This window comes from Maniola jurtina, chromosome 28 (assembly GCF_905333055.1).
Source record: "Maniola jurtina chromosome 28, ilManJurt1.1, whole genome shotgun sequence".
NCBI lineage: Eukaryota > Metazoa > Arthropoda > Insecta > Lepidoptera > Nymphalidae > Maniola > Maniola jurtina.
Genome location: NC_060056.1, coordinates 6,212,224 through 6,234,737, shown reverse-complemented (window position 1 = coordinate 6,234,737; position 22,514 = coordinate 6,212,224). Strand labels below are relative to the sequence as shown.

Genomic DNA, 22,514 nt, shown 5'->3' with positions numbered 1-22,514 from the left:
ATTCAAAAGATTATTTAAATGGAACATATTATAAGTTATTCTCTCAAAGTTGGAAACTCGTCTAAATGGACGTAATCTAGCTAATTTTTCCTACCAGGAAGGATTGCAGTTCCAGTGTAGACATGTTAATTTTATTATGTCCATTTACAACATTACTTACCTACCAACATTACAGTGGTAACATTAATTAACAATTACGTCGTTTACACGGGGAACTTTAATTGTGTATCTGGATATTTTAACACTAGCTGTGCCCGCGACTTCGTTCGCGTGGAATCAGCGCGCTTTATATAGCCACGGACGCTCAGGCGCGAGGCGTGTAGTACGTACTCTGTACGTTAAAAATGTTCGCCGTGATTCTTTAAATTGACATAACTTTTTTATTTATGAACCGATTGACATGAAATAAACACTAAAATATGTTAAGTGAAGCTTACTACAATATATTAGTGAAAACCGTATCTAAATCGAATAAGCCGTTTTTGATATTAGCGTGCACAAACACACAGACAAACAGACAAAAAAAAATTAATTACAATTTCGGGTTCGGCATCGATATAATAACAAGTAACAACCCCTGCTACTTTTTTTTAATATATTTCCACTGTACAGACACCACTTTTCTACAATTTTATTACATGTATAGATTACTTGCTGTTACGGTGAAGGAAAACATCGTGAGGAAACCTATATGCCATGAGTACTCTCCATAATGTTCTCAAAGGTGTGTGAAGTAACTAAGGCCTAAAACTCGTGCTCAGTAGTGCAAGTCAGGCTCGCGCACCGAGGGTTCCGTACTCGGGTATTTTTCCGACATTTTGCACGATAAATAAAAAGTATTAGGTATGCATCAAAATAAATTTAGAGCCTCAATAGCTCAACCGGTAAAGGAGTGAACTGAAAACCGAAAGGTCGACGGTTCAAACCCCGCCCGTTGCACTATTGTCGTACCTACTCCTAGCACAAGCCTGACGCTTAGTTGGAGAGGGGAAAGGGGAATATTAGTCATTTAACGTGGCTGATATTCTTTATTAAAAAAAAAAGAATATTTGTTTTAGAATGTACAGAATATGTACTTTAATATGTTGATTGATACCCCACTGGGTATAGTTAGTTATCTTACTTCGAAAATTGAAAATACTATTATTTGTTACTGAACACATTTCAATTTTTCTTGTGATGTAACCACAAATTTACGGTTTCCGAATTGTTTCCTATACTTGTGTTATAAGACCTACCTACCTGCCAAATTTCATGATTCTAAGTCAACAGGAAGTACCTATAGATTTTCTTGACAGACACAACAGGCCGACAGACAAACAGACAACAAAGTGACCCTATAAGGGTTCCTTTTTTCATTTTGAGGTATCGAACCCTAAAAAGGTTTCAAATCAGCATAATGCTGTATATGCCTTATACATACATACACAAGACATTATTAACTTTACTTTTTAATTCTTGCATCATCCGGCTTAATCCAATTAAAAATCCTTTCACCGATCGTTGCCTGTAAGAGATTGCTTTAGCAATAAGGCCGCCCTTGCACCCTTTTGTATGTACAGTTTCTCTGTATCTTTGTATCGTTTTTCTGTATGTGTGTGGAATAAAGATGTCTATGCTATAATCTTATCTTACATATAAAAATCAATGTTTGTATGTTTGTGTTCTATAGGCGGCTAAACCGCTGATCAGATTGTTATGAAACTTTGGTAGGGTGTTCTGAGGGCGCCTGAGATCAAAAAAACTATATAATATATATATATATGAAAATTAAAAAAAATCATATTTGTTTACGGCATTGCAACGCATGCCGGGTACAGCTAGTAATAAATTAAAATAAAGCCTTTTTGTTACTGGAAATATAAATATACAATATTACCTATTTTGTTGATAATCTTAGATGTGTAGTTATATATCTACATGTTTCTATACATAATTCGTATTTATGTATTAATTTCTATGCTCATAATTACAATAATTTAATTACATCGCGATTAAGTACCTAATTAATACCTATTTGGGTAAATCTTTGAAAAGAGCAACCGCCGAGTTCCTTGCTGGTTCTTTTCGGTAGGAGAGGCATTCCGAACCAGTGGTAGATGCTTTTGACGATTCAAAAGAACTTGTAAAAGTCTAATTGAATTAAAATATTTTGAATTTGAATTTGAATAAATAAAGATGTCTAAGACCTAGTTACATAAGGACGACTGGCCAGAGCTGGTAGAGAAAGTAGAAGTGCTTTTTGGTTGTGGATCGGTTTACATGAAATTGTACATAATAAGTAAAATTAAAAATAGGTGTGCACGTCCGTTTCGCACCGATGGTAGGTAACGAAGGCTTCGAGTGTAGTCTGCATTCTGTATATGGTGTTATTTGACTCTCTCGGCACGTTTTGCTGATGAAGGAAGTCATCCAGCGTAACATAGTAATAAATTAAAATAAAGCCTTTTATTACTGAAAATATAAATATACAATATTACCTACTAGAGGATGCCCGCGGCTTCGCCCGCGTGGATTTCGGTTTTTTAAAATCCTGTAGGAACTCTTTGATTTTCCGGGATAAAAAGTAGCCTATGTCCTTCCCCGGGATATATCCCAAGTCTGTACCAAATTTCATTAAAATCGGTTCAGCGGTTGGCAGTGAAAACGTAGCAGACAGACCGACAGACACACTTTCGCATTTATAATATTAGTATGGATTTTATTGATAATCTTAGATGTGTAGTTATATATCTACATGTTTCTATACATAATTCGTATTTATGTATTAATTTCTATGCTCATAATTACAATAATTTAATTACATCGCGATTAAGTACCTAATTAATACCTATTTGGGTAAATCTTTGAAAAGAGCAACCGCCGAGTTTCTTGCTGGTTCTTCTCGGTAGGAAAGGCATTCCGAACCAGTGGTAGACGCTTTTGACGATTCAAAAGAACTTGTAAAAGTCTTATTGAATTAAAATATTTTGAATTTGAATTTGAATAAATAAAGATGTCTAAGAGCTGCTAAATAATCTATCTCATCCATCTATCAGCCTGTAAGCGTCCACTGCTGGACATAGGCCTTTCCAAGAGCGCGCCACCAAACACGGTCCCCCGCCTTCCTCATCCACCCGCTCCCCGCCACCTTCTTCAGGTCATCGGTCCAGGTCATCGGTGCTAAATAATGCAGCGTTGATATTCAGCCTGGACCCAAGTGACATGGGCCAACGCGACTATATCATAGGAAGTGTATTATCCCCTACAATATTCATATTGGATATCAAATATCAGCTGTATGTCGATCTCACACCTGCTACTTTCACTCGCGGAATGTCGCGTGGGCCTGCCCAGTTCAACAGGTTCCATGTCATAGCTCAAATTACTATATTTGACTGTTCATTTTATTTGACACTAGCGACTCGCCCCGGCCTCGCACGTGTGTTCTATGGAAAAGTGGTTATAATGTAGGCATTATTGAGTTCTACAACTTTTCTATAGAAGTCAACCATACACCTCTAACCATTTAGGCAGCGTTCGCGAGAATCGTTAACGTACGGCAGTTTTTTCGACGCCTTACTCCACAATTTTCACTACCACGAAAAATCCTATCTATTTTCCGGGATAAGATATAGCCTATACGGATTCGGAAGAATCCCTCTTAGTAATGGTAAAAGAAATTTTGAAATCGGTCCAGTAGTTTTTGAGCCTATTCAATACAAACATACAAAAATACAAAAATACAAAGGTTTCCTCTTTATAATATTATAGTATAGACTAGCTGTACCCGGCATGCGTTGCAATGCCGTAAACAAACATGATTTTTTTTATTCATATATATATAGTTTTTTTAATTCAGGAACCATCTCGGGCGCCCTCAGAACACCCTACCAAAGTTTCATAACACTGATCAGCGGTTTAGCCGCCTATAGAACACAAACATACAAACATTGATTTTTATATATAAGACTAGAGGATGCCCGCGACTTCGTCCGCGTGGATATAGGATTTGAAGATCCCGTGGGAACTGTTTGGTTTTCCGGGATAAAATGCCTATGTCAATTACAGGGACGCAAGCTACCTCGGTACCAAATTTCATACAAATCTGTTAAGCGAATGGGTTTTTGGGAATCCCGTGGGAACTCTTTGATTTTTCGGGATAATGCAGAGTTTTTCTATGTGATCAAAACAGAATGACGTATTGCACCTAGAGAATCTGTCGGAGAACAGGAAGATGGCCGATAAATACCTCCACTCGTTCCTGAAAACAGTCTTGATAGACAGACGGACATCAAAGTTATCCTATAAGGGTATATGCTTTTTTTTTTAGTAAAATATTACAATAAAACTTAAAGCTAGCCTTATCTAATTACTATACAAATGATGCCCGCGTGGAATGGTGCCAAGAATACTGGCTGCATTTCCGCGCTGGACAGCCAGGCTGATCCGTTGCGCAAAAAATAAGCCAGCCCTTATGTCACCGGATGAGGCTATTAAACGCGGTGAAATGTCTCGTAAAAATTTTTTCCACTAAGACTCCATGGCCCAGGGTCTCCACGGCAACGAAAACGGAACAAAAATGTAACTCTCAATAAGAGAGGCATACTTGCGCCGCTTGCCGTTTTCAGCCATTTCTGCTGCGGCTCCACGGTTTTAAGGGTAAGGGTTCCATTTTCTTTTTGAGGTACGGAACCCAAAAAAACATCAATTTATTCTTGCAAAATATCCAGCTTTACCAAATAAGGGTATATAACCAACTAAAAATAAAGTTAATAATTGACTTGAAAAGTTAAAGTTGAAGAGTTACGCAACACGGTTGTTATTAAGGCAATGCCTGCTTGTTCAGGTTATTAACTACTGCACAGATGGGCGGTAATGATACTTTACAAAAAGTTCAACCGCTTTCGTTGTAAAGCTCAGTTACCTGTTTATGAAAAAACTGGCTAAGGGCGTGTCGGACTCGCAACGAAGGGTTCCGTAACATCGTACAAGATGACCCGCTATACGTACTTTTTAATTTTTTAACCGACTTCAAAAAAAGGAGTAGGTTCTCAATTCGTCGGAATCTTTTTTTTTATGTAGGTATGTTCCCCGATTACTCAAAGACTCCTGCCCGGCTAGCATGGCCAGTAGATAAAAATTATATCCCCCGATTATATCCAGTGATGTCATACAAATCAGTGGATATAATCGGGGATATAATTTTTATCTACTGCCCATGCTAGCCGGGCTGGACCTATTTGGAATTTTTTTTTTGTTTCGAAAGGGTATACTGTGCAGGTGGTCCCATATAAATTTGGTGAAGATCTGATGAATATCTTCGGAGATGGAGAACAGAACTCCTCAATGGATAAGAGTAAATTGCTCGCGATCAGTGTAATAGCTTAGTAAACAGTAGGGTTTTAACTGGGCATAGCATAATAATATTATAGTACAGTGGGGCCACTAAAAATTGTAAAATAAAAAAAATTCAAAAGAAAAATAAAATCGACTTCAAAAACCACAAACACTAAAAAGTAAAAAATAATTTTCGTTTCTACACGTGTAATGTACCTATGTATGAAGTCGAGCGAGCTTCACACTTAGTTTTTTATTTGTGGATTTTTTAGTGTTTGTGGTTTTTGAAGTCGGTTTTATTTTTCTTTTGTTTTTTTTTTTTAATTCGCCATCTTGGTTTAAACACAGCACGAGTATCTCAGAATGAGGGTTTAACCATATCTTTTTATCTTTTTGAGGTAAAGAACCCTAAATACTGCCATACCCCTTCCAGGTTCACCCTTTTCCATCTAAAGACTGCATCATCTTAATAAACGCTGAAATATTATAGTAAAATTGTTTTTCTGTCGCTTGGTATATTTTAATGTTGTAGTACATTTATATTTATGAACTCGGATTTTTTTTCTCTTTCATTTGACACCCAACTCGATACAATAACAAAAAAAAAAATTGGAGACCCCCAATTTTTTTCATGTAACATCCGTTAGGTCAATTTTTGCGTATAAAATGTAGCCTATGTCACCCGGATCCTTACGACGAATCGATTGACACCTCATTCATCAAAATCGGCCCAGTTCTTTAGTTAGGCGCTACGGTGGAACACACAGAATCTGGATAGAAACATACACACATACATACATACATAGACTGCTGAAATCATAATCCTTCCTTTTGGCTTTACCGCAGTCGGTTAAATAACCCTTTCCTAATATGCTGTTTATTGGAGAGCCGAGAGGCGTTCTTGCATCTACCCACTTCGTCAAAACGGACATAACCATCTTCCGAGTTAAAGAGTTACGTCGTTACGTAGTTCAGTACGTTATGGATAAACAACTCAAGATCGAGGCAGTGAGTCAATAGCAACCGGCTTTACAACTTTCCCGCCGAAACGTAGGTTTCACTTTTTAATACGTAAGATAGCTTTGAGATATTTTTGGTTTTGTAATGATGAAATACAAACCTATCTGTACCTAATAATAAAACTGTGATTGGACGATTTCTGTACATCACTAGGTACTCTCTACCTTTTTTTTTTATTCACTATAGGTAAGCGCTTGACCACAATCACACCTGATGGAAAGTGATGATGTGGTCTAAGATGGGACGCGTTTACCTAGAAGGTGCCTATTCACTCTTGTTTTAAAGATACCCGGATTGTAATTGGTAGGGAACACCTATATTATAAATGCGAAAGTGTGTTTATTTTATATTGTAGTCATTAAAATATTATCTACTAGCCGATGCCCGCGACTTAGCCCGCGTGGTTTTAGGTTTTTCGAAAATCCCGTGGGAACTCTTTGATTTTCCGGGATAAAAAGTAGCCTATGTGCTAATCCAGGGTATAATCTATCTCCATTCTAAATTTCAGCCCAATCCGTCCCGTAGTTTTTGCGTGAAGGAGTAACAAACATATATACACTCACACACACACACACACACACACACACACACACACACACACACACACACACACACACACACACACACACACACACACACACACACACACACACACACACACACACACACACACACACACACACACACACACACACACACACATACAAATTTTCTCCTTTATAATATTAGTGTATTATTGTATATAGTATTTGATTTATCGTGCAAAATGACGAAAACATACCCGAGTACGGAACCCTCAGTGCGCGAGTCTGACTCGCACTTGGCCGGTTTTTTTATTGTTCTAACTTAAACTAACTAAATCCACGCGGACGAAATCGCAGGCATCCATCTACTCATCTCGTAAATCATGTGAAAACGATCATCTCCCGTTAATCTGTTGCCTTTCAAACCATGATTTATTATGTTAGCAAAATGTAAATCGTGGCGTATGTAATCGTGGTGTATGTTAAAAGTAAAAGTGGTTATGTTTTGATTATCTCTTCTTCTGATATGTCTTTTATCCGCTAGTAGAATAACTAAAATATGTACTTATAGATTTTATTTATTGGATATTGATTAATTCATCATTATCATCAGCCTGTGGACATCCACTGTTGGACATAGGCCTTCCCTATAGAGCGCCACCACACCCGGTCCTCAGCCTTCCTCATCCAGCCACTTAATTGATTAATTAATTATCGATAAATCAAGTTCCCATCACTCGTTCCGGAATCCCAGATATGATTCTATAATTGTCGCGTCATTGTCTACTGATCTGTATTGAATTGTCTCATAGCATTCTCACACTCACAGTTTTTGCCCACTCGGAAGCAATGACTGTATTTAATGTATTCTGGAATTTAATTACTGCAAAAAGTGAGTTCATTTAAGTTGATAATTAAATAAGTAAGTGTAAATAAAAAATTTATAACACCCCGGCAAGTGAAGGTTACAGTAACTAGAAAAGAGCGGATAACTTTCAAACGGCTGAACCTTTTTTCTTGGATTATATCTTCGCCCGCGTGGATTTCGGGTTTTTTTAATCCTGTAGGAACTCATTGATTTTCCGGGATAAAATGCCTATGTCAACTACAGGGACGCAAGCATCTCGGTGCCAAATTTCATACGAATCGGTTGAGCGGACGGGTCTTTACTGATCCCGTGGGAAATCTTTGATTTTCCGGGATAAAAAGTAGTCTAAGTCCGTCCTCGGGATATTTAAGCTAACTCTGTACCAAACGTCAGAATCGGTTAAACTGTTCGGCCTGAAAAACGTAGCAGACAGACAGACACACTTTCGCATTTATAATATTAGTCTGGATTAAGCTTTTGGTTCCTTGTATATCATGGACTTCCGCAAAGTAACGCCTGTTTCTATCCGACATTAGATTACCATGAATCCATGGTATGCGCACAAAAACACGGGAAGCAAACACAGTACATAATAAATACCTACATTATAGAATAAAGTTCACAGGTCATCGTCCACAAAAAGATCGGATAGACAATGTAGTTAGTACTCTCACATTTCGCACGCCCGACCCCGGGTGAACCAGTTCATAGTGATGGGAACCGACATATCGATGCATTGCTCATCTCACTAGTTGCTTGTTAACATGCAGTAGAAAGTTTACGATAATTATGTTAAATCAAGTGAAGGTTACTAGAAAAGAGCTGATAACTTCCAAACGGCTGAACCGATTTTCTTGGATTATAGCTAAGAACATTCTCGATCAAGCCACCTTTCAAACAAAAAAAAAAACTAAATTAAAATCGGTTCATTAGTTTAGGAGCTACGATACCACAGACAGATACACAGATACCCACTTCAAACTTATAACACCCCTCTTTTGGGTCGGGGGTTAAAAATGAGTCTGGCTAACGAAAGGAGATTCAAGATTCAAGATTCAAGATTCAAGAGTTTTTTATTTGCTGAAACATTTTTTACAGTAAGATCTTATTAAGTAGTACTACATATTGTCCAGTAGAAATGTTTCACCTTATATAATCAGGCATGCAAAACTGTTCTTTGAATTCATTAAACTAAATTACAAAGACTGGAAAAGCGCGGCAAATTCGAAAAATATCAATATGGCAGCGCCAAAATTAGTACGACAGACCTCGAATAACCTAATTTGATATAGAACAGATAATATAAAAACCGGTCAAGTGCGAGTCAGACTCGCGGAGTTAGGGTTCCGTACTTGGGTATTTTTTACGACATTTTGAACGTTAAATCAAAAACTAGCCAAGTGCAAGGCGGACTCGCGCATCGAGGGTTCCGTACTCGAGTATTTTTTTTGAACATTTTGGACGATAAATCAAAAACTATTATGTATAAAAATAGAATGTACACTTGTACTTGTAATGTACTGTTTTAGAATGTACAGGTAAATTCCTTTCATATGATACCCCACTTGGTATAGTTATCTTATTTTAAAAATTGAAACTTATTTTAATTTTTTTTTAAATGATGTAACCACAAATTTGCGGTTTTCAGATTTATTCCTGTACTTGTGCTATAAGACTTGTCTACCCACCAAATTTTATGATTCTAGGTCAACGGGAAGTACTCTGTAGGTTATAATTGTTTATAATAGTTTTTGATTTATCGTGCAAAATGTTAGAAAAAAACCCGAGTACGGAACCCTCAGTGCGCGAGTCTGACTCGTACTTGGCCGGTTTTTTCAAGATGAAGTGTAATAAATAGGTATGTATTTCTTCTATTTCCAGTGGGTGGTGGTGCTCTTCACACTGCTGCTGGTGGTGAATGCTGAAGAGAATCCTCAGAGCAAGGATGGGGACCAGGACCTGGTCGCTGAAGCCACACAGAACGGTATACCCATTCTAAACTTTTTTGTGCAACGTTTCTGATACGAACTACTAAGATGTACCTACCTATAGTATAGACCTAGACCATTCTTCGGGTTGGGTAAGCATCTTCAAGAAATTATGAATTGAGACATTCTCCATTCCATCAGCCTGTATGCGTCCATGGCTGGACATAGGCCTTTCCAAGAGCGCGCCACCACACACGGTCCTCCGCCTTCCTCATCCACCCGCTCCCCGCCACCTTCAGGTCATCGGTCCGGCGGGCTGGAGGTCGTCCCACACTGCGCTTACCGGTACGCGGTCTCCACTCCAGAACACGTCTGCCCCATCGTTTGACATTATTTAGTATTAACTAGAGGATGCCCGCGACTTCGTCTGCTTTTTAAGGATCCCGTAGGAACTGTTTAATTTTCCGGGATAAAAAGTTGCCTATGTCAATACCAGGAACGCAAGCTACCTCGGCACCAAATTTCATACAAATCGGATGGATCTTTAGCAATCCCGTGGGAACTCTCTGATTTTTCGGGATAAAAAGTAGCCTATGTCCATCCCCGGGATATAAACTAGGCTAACTCTATACCAAATTTCGTCAGAATCGGTTAAACCGTTGGGCCGCGAAAAGGTACCAGACAGATAGGTCGCTCGGGGTTATTGTAAGCTAAATTCAGCATTCAGTTGCTTTGACATAAAAAAAAATAGGTTAAGGTATATTATATTAGTTCTTTAAATGTGGGATATTTTGAAGCGTTTCTCATCCTCATATTTTGTGTAAACACAACTTCAAAAAGACTTTTTATAAACAATATATTTGGGAAATACTGGAGGTTGTACGTACTAGTTACAAATACCCCGTTTTTGGGGCTATTGTAGCAATTCACAATTACAGCCAAATTTAAAAAGTCTCTGCTTGACCGACACCAAAATATTGTCAAAAATTATAAAAATGAATTAATTTTGTACCTTCAGGTTCTATAAATAAGAATCAAAGTGCAAAAATAAAAGTTTTAATCATATTTGGGGCAATTGTAGCTATTCAGGTTCAATTTAGTGATGTGAAATTGACTATCGACAAGTTTATTTATAGTAATAATTTATCAAATTAATCTTTTCAAAAGTCAAAGCACATTTTTATAAAACAAAATAAAGTCTTCTTCATCTGGATAAGAAATTCTATAATATTATAAATATAAATGTATGACGGTTAAACTCACTCGTTTGTTCCTTTTTCAATGGGCTTCTACTCGTGACGCGCTACCAGATGACTGCAAAACGCGCTGGTTACGATACGTGAGGCATGCTGTGAGAGCAGCTGAAGTTGGAGGGAAGGTGACTCAAGATCATCTTCTGACGGTTCCTGCAGATCTTCGTCACTGGTACTGTCACCGTAGTCCAGGAACACGGAACTAATGGATTCCTGTTCCAAGGATGATGGCGTTGTCTTAGCGTAAAATAGTGGTTTCCACGCTGAGGGCAGCATCTGTTGTCACGATTGAAACCATACAGTGTGGAAACCACTTTTTAATACTAAGACAACACCATCATCCTTGGAATAGGATACTTACAAATAGTTCTGCACACCTGCACTACGGTGACGGTGCCTGCACGAAGATCTGCAGGAACAGTCGCAAGATGATCTGGAGCTACCAAACCCATAACCTTAGCCCCCTTCATGGCGTGCCTTGCGTTTCACAACCCGCGTGGGTCGCAGAGTTTGATACTAGTCGTGCATGCTCCGGCAAACAATCCGTCATACATTTATGTTTATAATAAATATCACTTATATAAATGCTATAGTAATTATCAATATATCTAGTATTCAAATCACACAAATATTAAGCTTAATATTTTACTTATTAATTGAAAATCTAATTAAGTTTAATATTTTCCAACTAACAATCAAAATATACCAAATCATCATCGTCAAAGAAAGCAAAATCTGATTCTTGCTGATTCAAAGCTATTAATTGAACTGGTTTCACAATCATCTCTTCATCTATGGTATCAATATCCATTTTCTTTGGTTTCCTAAATATCGTGCTGTCATTCTTTCCGTGTTGGACACAAAAGGATACTTCATATTTGTTTCCTAGTTTAGAGATTATTTTTCCCACAAAATACTTTACTTTCTTCTTAAATATATATCTTACTATAATATCGTCATTTATACTATATGAAATAAAGGTGGTTTTTTCTGGTTCTTTACTACAACCTGCTGCAAAATAATCATCCGATATCGAGTTTTGGATTTTTTTTATTGGGTGTATTAAAATTCTGCTTCCTGAGAATTGAATGAGAGTATTCTTCTATTGATTTAGGAGGATCGTATTTGTGGTAGACCAAAAATGGATGATTATCTGCTGTGTCCCTTACTTCTGACAACATGGTCACTTTAATGTTTCTTGGGTTTTCTTTAACCTGTTTCATATCCTTGCTTTCTGAAAGTTTTTTCTTAATCTCACCCAAACATATACCACCGTTAGCCTCATCATACCCATCTTGTATGTCTTGACCTCCTAAAACTCCCTTGGACTGTACATTTATCATAATTTCCGCATTGTTTTCTTTAATGCTATGACCTCTCACATATTGTTCGTCATCAATATTATTAACCATCATTTTCTTATTTGTTTGGCAACCAACCTGGCTACTTTCAAATTTCTCAAGATCTATTTGACTTATCATATTTGTCACTATCTGGTTTTCTTCGAGTTCTTTGTTTTCTATACATTCCATTATAATCACTTCATTTTCAAAATCAGATTGCAAATCCAAAAGATCCGAATCGCTATGTATACTCATTTCTATATCACTATTACTTGTTTCATCCTTATTTATTTTCTTTGTCTTTTTCTTGGATTTTTTATTTTCTTTGTTTTTTGTACTCCTTTTTCTTATGTTTCTAGTGGCAGTGGTATTAGAGTTTCTCTTTTTCTTATTCATGGATTTGGCAAGTTTCGTCTCTTTTTCCTTTTTTATTCTAGCAATAGCTTCTTTATGAGTAATTACTTCTGCACCTCTCCCGATTCTTTTCTTTTTTATATGTGTGTTTTGGTCTCCTCGAGAAATAGTTTGCAACACCAATTCTTCAAAAGTAACAGTAGTATTAATAGTAGATTCTTCGATTTTATTGGGTTTATACTGGTTGACTATAGCACGAGTTGGCTCGATTGTGATTGAATTTTGTGAATTTGGTGTTCTTATTATTTCATCTTTTAAAATTTCAACTTTTTCTGTATAACAGTTTTCGTTTGAAATTTTTTGTGGTAATTGTAATTTGTAAATTCCGGGATTCTTTACAATTGCACAATGATTTGCATTTTTCTCCTCTGTTTCTTTATCATCTGAGTTCTCTTTACTTTCTTCACTATTGTTTTCCAAGATTATACTTTCTTTCTGGTATGTTAAATCCTCTTTTGTTTTTTCTTTTTCATTATTTTTACCTAGGCTTACTTGTTCATTAGTATTTTCATTTGATTTCTTCTGATTTTTCCATCTTTTCAAAACTAATTGATCATATTTGTCCTGTGAAACTTGGTGGCGATCGATTGGCCATACACCTGCTTTACGAAATCCGTTAATTATAATGTCAGGCTCTAGTTCATTCCACACTTCGGTCATAATACGTGAGAATTCGCTTTTAGGGATTTTTTTGCCAATATTCTTCCTTTGCCATTGCACCAAATATTTGTCCCATCGGTCTTTCATAGATTTCATTGTACTGATATCGAGTGGTAGTAAGATGTGCGATGTATGAGGTGGTAGCTTGATTATAGTTATGTTGTTAGCTGCAGCTTTTTCAATAATATTTATGTCCAAGTGCGTAGAGTGGCCATCATAAATTATAAGCAAGGGCTCTTGTTTCGTACATAGTGTCGGGATGATAACGTTATCAAAATAGCTTTCAAAAACTGGCGTTTCCATCCAACCTTTACGGGTGGCTGCATACGTGGTATTATTTTCATCTTCATATAACCAAGTATTCCAGAGATAGGTTCCTTTAAATATAATTAAAGGTGGAATTTTCTCACCACATGCATTAGCTCCCAATAGCACGGTGATATTTTCACGTCCAGGTGTACTTGTCGTTCTTGTGCACGAATATCCCTGTACTCCTACGATTTTACTTTTTGATGGATCGAGACTGAAACTCGTTTCGTCGAGATTGTATATTCGACTTGGTACTACTCCTATTTTCACGATTGTCTCTTCCAACAAATCGTAAAATTTTTGGATTTCAAATGGATTGGCAGCTTTTTTACGAGCAATTTCGACTGCTCGGAGTTTTTTAAGGGAAAGCTTATTTCTTCTGGTAAACCCCACAAACCAGTCATCTCCAGGTAAACTATTTTTAAAAGTAGTGCTGATGTTGTTCCGAGTCACATATTGGCCTACTAGCCCAATAACTTCTCTTTTTGTCAAACCAAACCCACACTGCTCCATAGTATGTAGAACTCCAGCTATGTTTTTTTCAATAGACGCCGTGAATGTAGTTGGTCTACCACGATGATCATATTTCGCACCACGATGTCCCTTTACTCGGGCTAGTATAGTTGATCGAGGTACGCCAAATATTGCAGCAGCCTTGTATGTGCTCATTTCTTTTGTTTTGACCATTTCTACGGCTTTTTGGAGTGACTCTTGAGAATATGAATCATTAGTTTTTCGCTTATAGTGACGCACCATCTAAAACAAGCCTTCATTTAAATACAATTTTAACGTAAAATGCAGTATCTTCATACCTATTTATCGACTTAAAATTTATCATCACTAGTGATTCTCAACTTCATAGTCAAAATCAAGGGGTTATTGTAACTATCGATAAAGTTACTTTAACCCCTAGCTACAAAACTACAGGGGCTAATGTAGCTACAAGTTTATCTCCATAAAATGTATATAAAATGATAAAACAATTATGGAATATGAAAAAACAGTTTATTATGCTTCAACTTACCTTAAAATAAATTCACATCATCCACAGTTTTAATTTTAAAAAGCGAATTTGTAAATTACACGCACAACGTCAATCTAGCCAAATAACTGACGACTCTGAAAAAATGGCCGTATCGGTAAAGTAGTAATATTAGAGATGTCGTCATTGCGTAAGTTCGTAACCAAATAGTTTCTCTACTCTTTAATAGATGGCGTAAATCACATATAACGAAATAAAGGCCAAAAATATAGACAAAACACCATAGCCCCGAGAACACATTAACCCCGGTCGACCTTACTTATAATACTTATAGTAAGTATGGATTAATTAATAATAATAATATAATATAAAATAAATCTTTATTAAGAGGAACCAGGACTCACTTTGTAAGTAGACAATTATGATGCTTAAAAACTAATTAAGTAACTAATTAAGTTTGCAAGTTCATTCAATGAATTATTCTTATACTAGAAGATGCCCGCGGCTTCGCCCGCGTGGATTTCGTTTTTCTTAATCCTGTAGGAACTCTCCGATTTTCCGGGATAAAAAGTAGCCTATGTCCTTCCCAGAATGTACCCCAAGTCTGTACCAAATTTAATTAAAATCAGTTCAGCGGTTGGGCCGTGAAAACGTAGCAGACAGACAGACAGACACACTTTCGCATTTATAATATTAGTATAGATTATACTAGCTTATGTCTGCGACTTCGTCCGCGTCGACTAAACAATTTTCAGAACCCTATTATTCCCCTTTCGGGGTTGAATTTTCAAAAATCCTTTCTCAGCGATGTCTACGAGTACGTTATAATAGCTATCTGTCTGCCAAACACCACGCACCACACACCACGCGTCCCATTTCTTATTTTATTTATTTTAAGTTATTGTTGGTACCAAATAAACAGTTTTTCTTTCTTTCTTTCTTTCTTTCTTTCAAACAGCCCGAATAGTTTGAGCTGTGCGTTGATAGATCAGTCAGCTAGTTAGCTTTTCCTTTTATACAGGGTGTTTAATAATTAGTATATAATGACGACACGTACCCATGCTACTTTGATCTGATAAACACAATGCTGAAGTAAAATGACGAAATAAAATTATAAAAATTACCATACAAAATTTAAATTTTTTTTATGACCCAGTTTTCATGGCCCTTATGTGCCCTAACTCACTGAGATCGTTGGCCTCGGCCTATCTAAAGATGGCCAACGATCTCAGTGAGTTAGGGCACGTTAGGCCCATGAAAACTGGGTCAAAAAAAAATTTAAATTTTGTATGGAAAATTTTTATAATTTTATTTCATTTTACTTCAGCATTGTATTTATCAGATCAAAGTAGCATGGGTACGTGTCGTCATTATATACTAATTACCAAACAACCTGTATATAGTTATAGATTCTGATTTTTACATCAAGAGATCTATATAATTATCTCCTAACTGATGCAGTATCGTCTATGTGTTTTTGTCAAACAATTGTACTTCAAAACATCTTAACACATGTTTCAGGGGCACAAACTCAGAAGAGGGAGGCTGGGCTGTCCAACTCTTACGGCGAACCTCTACCAGCGGACGCGTACGGACCACCCTTGAACATACCTAATATTGGTGAGTGAAATCAATTCATCAATCATTCAATCATAACTTAGTGTGGGGTTTGAACCCCGCAACCCAAAAAAAGAGAAAAAAACCGCGAATCAGACTCGCGCACTGAGGGTTCTGTACTCGGGAACTGTTATACATAAAAATAAATAAAAATCTGTTTTTAAATGTACAAGTAAAGCCCTTTCATAATATGATATCCCACTTGGTATAGTTATCTTACTTTGAAAATTGAAACTCATTTTAATTTTTTAATGATGTACGTAACCACAAATTCGCGGTTTTCTGATTTATTCCTGTAGGTACTTGTGTTATAAGACCTACCTACCTGCCGAATTTCATGATTCTAGGTCAACGGGAAGTACCCTATAGGTTTCCTGACAGACAGACAGACAACAAAGTGATCCTATAAGGGTTCCATTTTTACTTTTGAGGTACGGAACCCTAAAAATCTACCTATAGATATAGCAATAGAAACCTCGTGTTCAAATACAGCCCCAAAAGTTTTTTTATTCAGAAAAGCTATGAGAAACTTACCCTCACAAATTGGTCATACTATGAATTATTGGCGTCACTCAGAAAAGCAGGTATTATTTAATTATTTTTATGGAATTATTGGAATGTCCTCTCATTTACCAACACAAAAAACACAAGTTCAATGTGTAAAGGTAATCCGAGAGTCTTAATCTAAACAAACTAATGCCAAAATAAATAATTTAATTAGAGCGTGATTGCTATCACAACATCTAATTATACAGTTCACAATCCAAATACCGAAAATATGCGATATCGCTCCGAATCTCGGAAGGAGACTGAACTAAAACCTTCAAAACACCCGTATTTATGCAAGTTCAATCTTGTTGGCCTCCTAGTAACAGATTGTATGACAATTCAAATCAATTTTTAAAAGTAACCTTACAGTTCGGCCGTCCTGAATTTAACACGTCCTCGTGTTTCTAATCAATCTTGTCATGTCAGTCGCGGGCTTCCCTGCCCTAAGTCAAATCCAAATCATGGGCTATCCTGCCCTCCGTCAAATCATTAAAACTTATCCATGAACTGCCGAACTATCAGTTTTAATATCAAATCAATAATAAATCCAAACGACTAACCTCTCATTCGATGTACACGAAATCTGAATTACTTACTGCAAGTTACTTTCCACTTCACAAAAGACTAAATTCTTTAAAAAAAAAGTAAAAATTTTAATCACCAAATCAAACTCATAAAATTTAATCAAATGTGGGTTGTTTACAAAAAGATACCAAAGCGAAATTAAGGCAACGTGAGACACGTCCCGCTTCTGAATTATTGGCGTCACTCAGAAAAGCAGGTATTATTTAATTATTTTTATGGAATTATTGGAATGTCCTCTCATTTACCAACACAAAAAACACAAGTTCAATGTGTAAAGGTAATCCGAGAGTCTTAATCTAAACAAACTAATGCCAAAATAAATAATTTAATTAGAGCGTGATTGCTATCACAACATCTAATTATACAGTTCACAATCCAAATACCGAAAATATGCGATATCGCTCCGAATCTCGGAAGGAGACTGAACTAAAACCTTCAAAACACCCGTATTTATGCAAGTTCAATCTTGTTGGCCTCCTAGTAACAGATTGTATGACAATTCAAATCAATTTTTAAAAGTAACCTTACAGAATATAGTCTTTTATTAACATTAACTTTCTTTCTCCCCAGTTCAAGAGCTGCAGTTTCCAACCCCAGTATACGGAGTACCAGAGACCACAATCTTCTTAGAAACACCCCCTGGAGCGTACGGACCTCCTCAACCAGTGGTCTTCCCCAGCCAGAACTACGAGGGACCTCCACCGCCCATCGGCAAACCAAAACCTTCCTACGGCCCACCAAAATTCCACCCACCAAAGCAGTCTTACGGCCCTCCAAAACCTATATACGGTCCACCAAAGAAGACCTATGGACCTCCAAAACCAAATTATGGTGCACCATTCAAACCTCCAAAATTCTCCTTCCCCAAACCCGTATACGGTCCCCCCAAACCAATTTACGGACCTCCAAAACCCATTTATGGACCCCCTAAAATAAATTATGGACCACCGCTACTAAATCAAAACATACCACTAGATTTCCCACAAAACTTTGGAACGATTGGATCAAGTTTCGGACACATTGGTCCAATCAGCAGTATCGGCACAAACTTCGGGAGCTTGGAAACCAGTGTTGGAACCAGTATTGGGACAAATATTGATTTAGGAGTGAATTTACCAGCTCCGATTTACGGAACACCCATAACTAGTTTACCAGGCAATTTGAAACCGAAATTCCCAATACCATCAGATACATATGGGCCACCGGGTCATTCTTTAGGGCCAATTGGTCCTAACGACCAAGTTGTAGTGCAAGATTTTGAAAGTGTTGGGCATTATGGACCTCCACAGCCAGATCCTAACCCTAGGCCTCCTCACCCTGGTATTCCAGCTCCCCCAACACCACCCCATGTTTTATATGATGGTTGGAAACCAATTCCAGGAGTCTCTCAAGCAGTTATTGAAACAGGACACATAGAAGCCTTAGATCAGTATGGTCCACCACCTCCTCCACCACCTAATGTCCAAGAGGTCACAATAAACCTTGATGGACACTCGCTACCTAACTTGGACCACCATCAATTCAACTCAGGGGCACAAATATCTGAAGGATACTCAACAGTTCACCAAGATGCATTAGCTAATATTGACTTAAACGCTATAGTTGGTGGAGATTCCAACCATATCGATCAATCTAAGACCGTATTCGAAGCTCATTTCACAGAAAACAATAATGGCCACGATGATTTAGGATTTGTACAAAATTCAATACCAGAAAAGGTACAATTTGACACTTACGGACCTCCGCCAATAGAATCTTTATCTAACGGACCATACCCTCCATCTCATAGACAACAAGGTGCTAAAGGTCTGATCCCACCATCTGGTGTCTATGGAGTTCCACCAGGTAGCCAATACGGGGCACCTCCAAAACCTCTACCAGCTAACCTACCAATTCCGTACGGAACCTTTTCAGGAGGAGGTCATTCCATCCATACAGGCGGACACCATCCAAAACATCCAATAAAATTCAGGGACTCTGTCCCAGACGGTTTGATTCAACAAATCGGACATCTATCTCACCATAAGGATACCCACGCTATCGATCATATAAAATCTGGTCCAATATATTTACCTCCACCGATACGAGATGTGAAAGAGTTGAACCAACATGGACATCATGATCATAACGAAATATCACACCAACAACATCATGAACACAACGGAATATCATTCCAACAACATCAAGAACACAATGGAATATCATTCCAACAACATCAAGAAAATAATGGAATATCCCAACAACAGAATCATTTACATGGAATTTCATTATCTATAGAACCATCAAATTTGTACAGTCTACCTCATTCAGGTCAATCGATAAACTTCCAGCAAATCCAGCAAGCACAGCCTAGCAACTTATACGGTTCTCCCATAGACTCATACGCAGCACCGCTACTAACTGTAGGTGATCATACTGCTTCTGGCTCGACTAGCAATGCTGTAGCAGCAACTATAGATGGCATGATACTAGCTAACCTGTCCAATTTGGAAGCGGCTGCCATCTTAAAACATTGTCCATATCACGAAGCTATTTTAAGAGCAGCTCGGAACGGTGAAAAGATACCTTCAGATCTAGCATCGAAATATGCAGCAAGCTTAAGTACTTTAGGCTTGACTTTACATAAAAATCAGAATTTCGAATCATCTCAAAATAATTTGAATAGTGATTCAACCAACTATAATTCTAATAAAGATTTAGCAACCGCATCTCACACTCAAGTCGAAACTGTATTAGCGAATTCAATAGAAAACGATAAAACTATTAAAAATAGTATACAAAAAGGAAAATCGTTGCAAAACTTGAAAGATAGATACAAGCAAAACTCGATATCGGATCAAATATATCAAACTTCGGAGAAAATAAAGAATTTAAGTGAAGAAGCTAAGCTGTTACAACAAAAGATTGTATCTACCAGTCAGAATTTAAACAAGGTTAATGGTCAAATACAAATTGATCAAAATAATAATGGCCAGGCAACTTATTCAGTACAAATACAATCTTCTCAGGATAGCAAAGATGGCCCATCAATACCTCACGAACAATTGTTATCAGAAGGTCTATTACAAAGTATATTACAAGCTATAGAACAACCACAAAACAACCAAGTTAAAAACAACATAGACCAAAATCAGAATACATACTCAAAAGTGCAACAAAATAATCAAAACCAATACTCAAATCAACAAAACACTCTTTACCAATCGAATGCACAGCAGAGTAATAATCAAATAAATTACTCAAACTCTCAATCGAACAGTTTTAACTATCAAACTTCTGGTTTCGAAAATTCTCAGGACGGTCTAGTTTTGCCTGCGGGATACGAACCAGTAGATCGAACCAAGAAGAATAATCAGAAAGACCAAGAAGTACAAAGTTCCAATGAAGATGTGAGGACTAACGAGCACAAAGAGGAATATTATCACAGGGGTGATATTCCACATGACTGCGATTTAAGGGCCGATAATTCCGTGACCCATACAATAGTAGTTCCTCCCCCAAATGTCGAAAATGTCGAACGCGTTCAAGATGTAGAAGACAACGATGTAGCGGTATACTTCGGTGAGAATGAAAAGAATTCGGAAAAACAGGAACAAGTTACGGAAATTTCGGTAGCGACATCTATTAGTGAAAGTGAGAACGATGAGGAATATGATAAAACGCCGGAGTTCGGTGAAAAAATTAAGAAATCGTGAGTTTTAGGGTTAATGTAGTTTCTAGTCTTATGCTGAGTTTCCACGTAGATGATCGACGATTTTGGATGTTGCCACAAAATTTAGAATAGTAGAAGTACCTACCTACTTAGAGTTTTTGACGTGACAACGTCTTATAATTCGATAGAGCCGGCTGCACGCACGAAAAAACATGTTTCATGCGGCGTTACCTCGCTCTGAGGCGTTCCATGTAAGGCTTGAAGTGCAAGCGAGAGCGCGGAACGAGCGACAAAGAAGCACAATCGGCCTTTGTTGTCACGTTCAACTATCGTCAGTAAACCGACTTTACAGACAACCAATTTTTGCTTCGTAGGTGACTACCTGAATTATGTGGCTATACCTCATATCGAGCTTGCTCGTCGAGCATATATTGCGTGGAGACACAGCCTTATCGAAACAGTTGCATTTTAGTGCATATGCAGGTATGCAGTTATTTTTTCTTATAAATAAAATATTACTTTTTCGCATTATAATAACTCTTGGACTTCAGCATATTTAACCGATTTGTTTAATCGGTCAAGTGCAAGTTGGACTCGCAACCGAAAGGTTCCGTACAAGGTATAATAATCTTCTTAATTTTAATGGCACTTTGAAATTTTTATTATTTGTTGTTATAGCGACAGTAGAAATACACACTGAAAATTTTAACTCTCTAGCTGTTATGATTCATGAGATACAGCCCGCTGACAGACAGACAGACGGACGGATGGACGGACAGCGGAGGCTTAGTAATAGGGTTCCGACTCCCGGGTACGGAACCTTAATATAGGATTTTTTTTTGAGTTGAAAACAGCGAAACAGTATTTTGCCATTGTAGTCCAAGAGTCAACGAGTAGAAATGTGAAAGCGTTATTATTTTATTTATGAGATCATCTCAAAAGCTGTCAAATATTCCTTGGCTATTAAATGTCATTATATTTAACGTGTATGCCTCTAGGAGGCACATCGACGCCATCTAAAATAGTTTTGTTTAATCTGTACAAGAGCTACCTACCTCTTATTATGAATCTATGATAATATGAAACACAGATAGGGTAACTCAAAGTGACAGGCACTGGTGATAAAATGACAGCTACAGTGCCTAAAAAAGTCGGTTTTATTTTTCTTTTGAATTTTTTTTATTTCACAATTTTTAGTGGCCTCACTGTACTATAATATGCCATACCCAGTTAAAACCCTACTGTTTACTAAGCTATTACACTGATCGCGAGCAATTTGCTCTTATCCATTGAGGAGTTCTGTTCTCCATCTCCGAAGATATTCATCAGATCTTCACCAAATTTATATGGGACTACCTGCAAAGTATACTCTTTCAAACAAAAAAAATCCAAATCGGTCCAGGCGTTTTAGAGTAATCGGGTAACATAGTTACATTAAAAAAATAAAAAGATTCCGACGAATTGAGAACCTCCTCCTTTTTTCGAAGTCGG

At 37.3% G+C, this 22,514-nt stretch overlaps 1 protein-coding gene and 1 long non-coding RNA gene across 2 annotated transcripts; one reads left to right on the top strand and one right to left on the bottom strand.

Moving 5' to 3' along the window:
- The first annotated feature begins 6,189 nt into the window (after window positions 1-6,189).
- On the top strand, window positions 6,190-21,134 carry LOC123879331. Its single transcript, XM_045926976.1, has 5 exons — window positions 6,190-6,327; window positions 9,613-9,715; window positions 16,142-16,240; window positions 17,942-19,489; window positions 19,628-21,134. The coding sequence occupies exons 1-5, from the start codon at window positions 6,190-6,192 to the stop codon at window positions 21,064-21,066; spliced, it is 3,327 nt and encodes a 1,108-aa protein (XP_045782932.1). The 3' UTR covers window positions 21,067-21,134.
- LOC123879378 lies at window positions 14,063-14,932 on the bottom strand. The gene is made up of 2 exons (XR_006798988.1): window positions 14,663-14,932; window positions 14,063-14,394 (listed from the first exon to the last, which is right to left on the bottom strand). It is a non-coding gene; the product is annotated as an uncharacterized LOC123879378 (long non-coding RNA).
- Window positions 21,135-22,514: the final 1,380 nt, after the last annotated feature.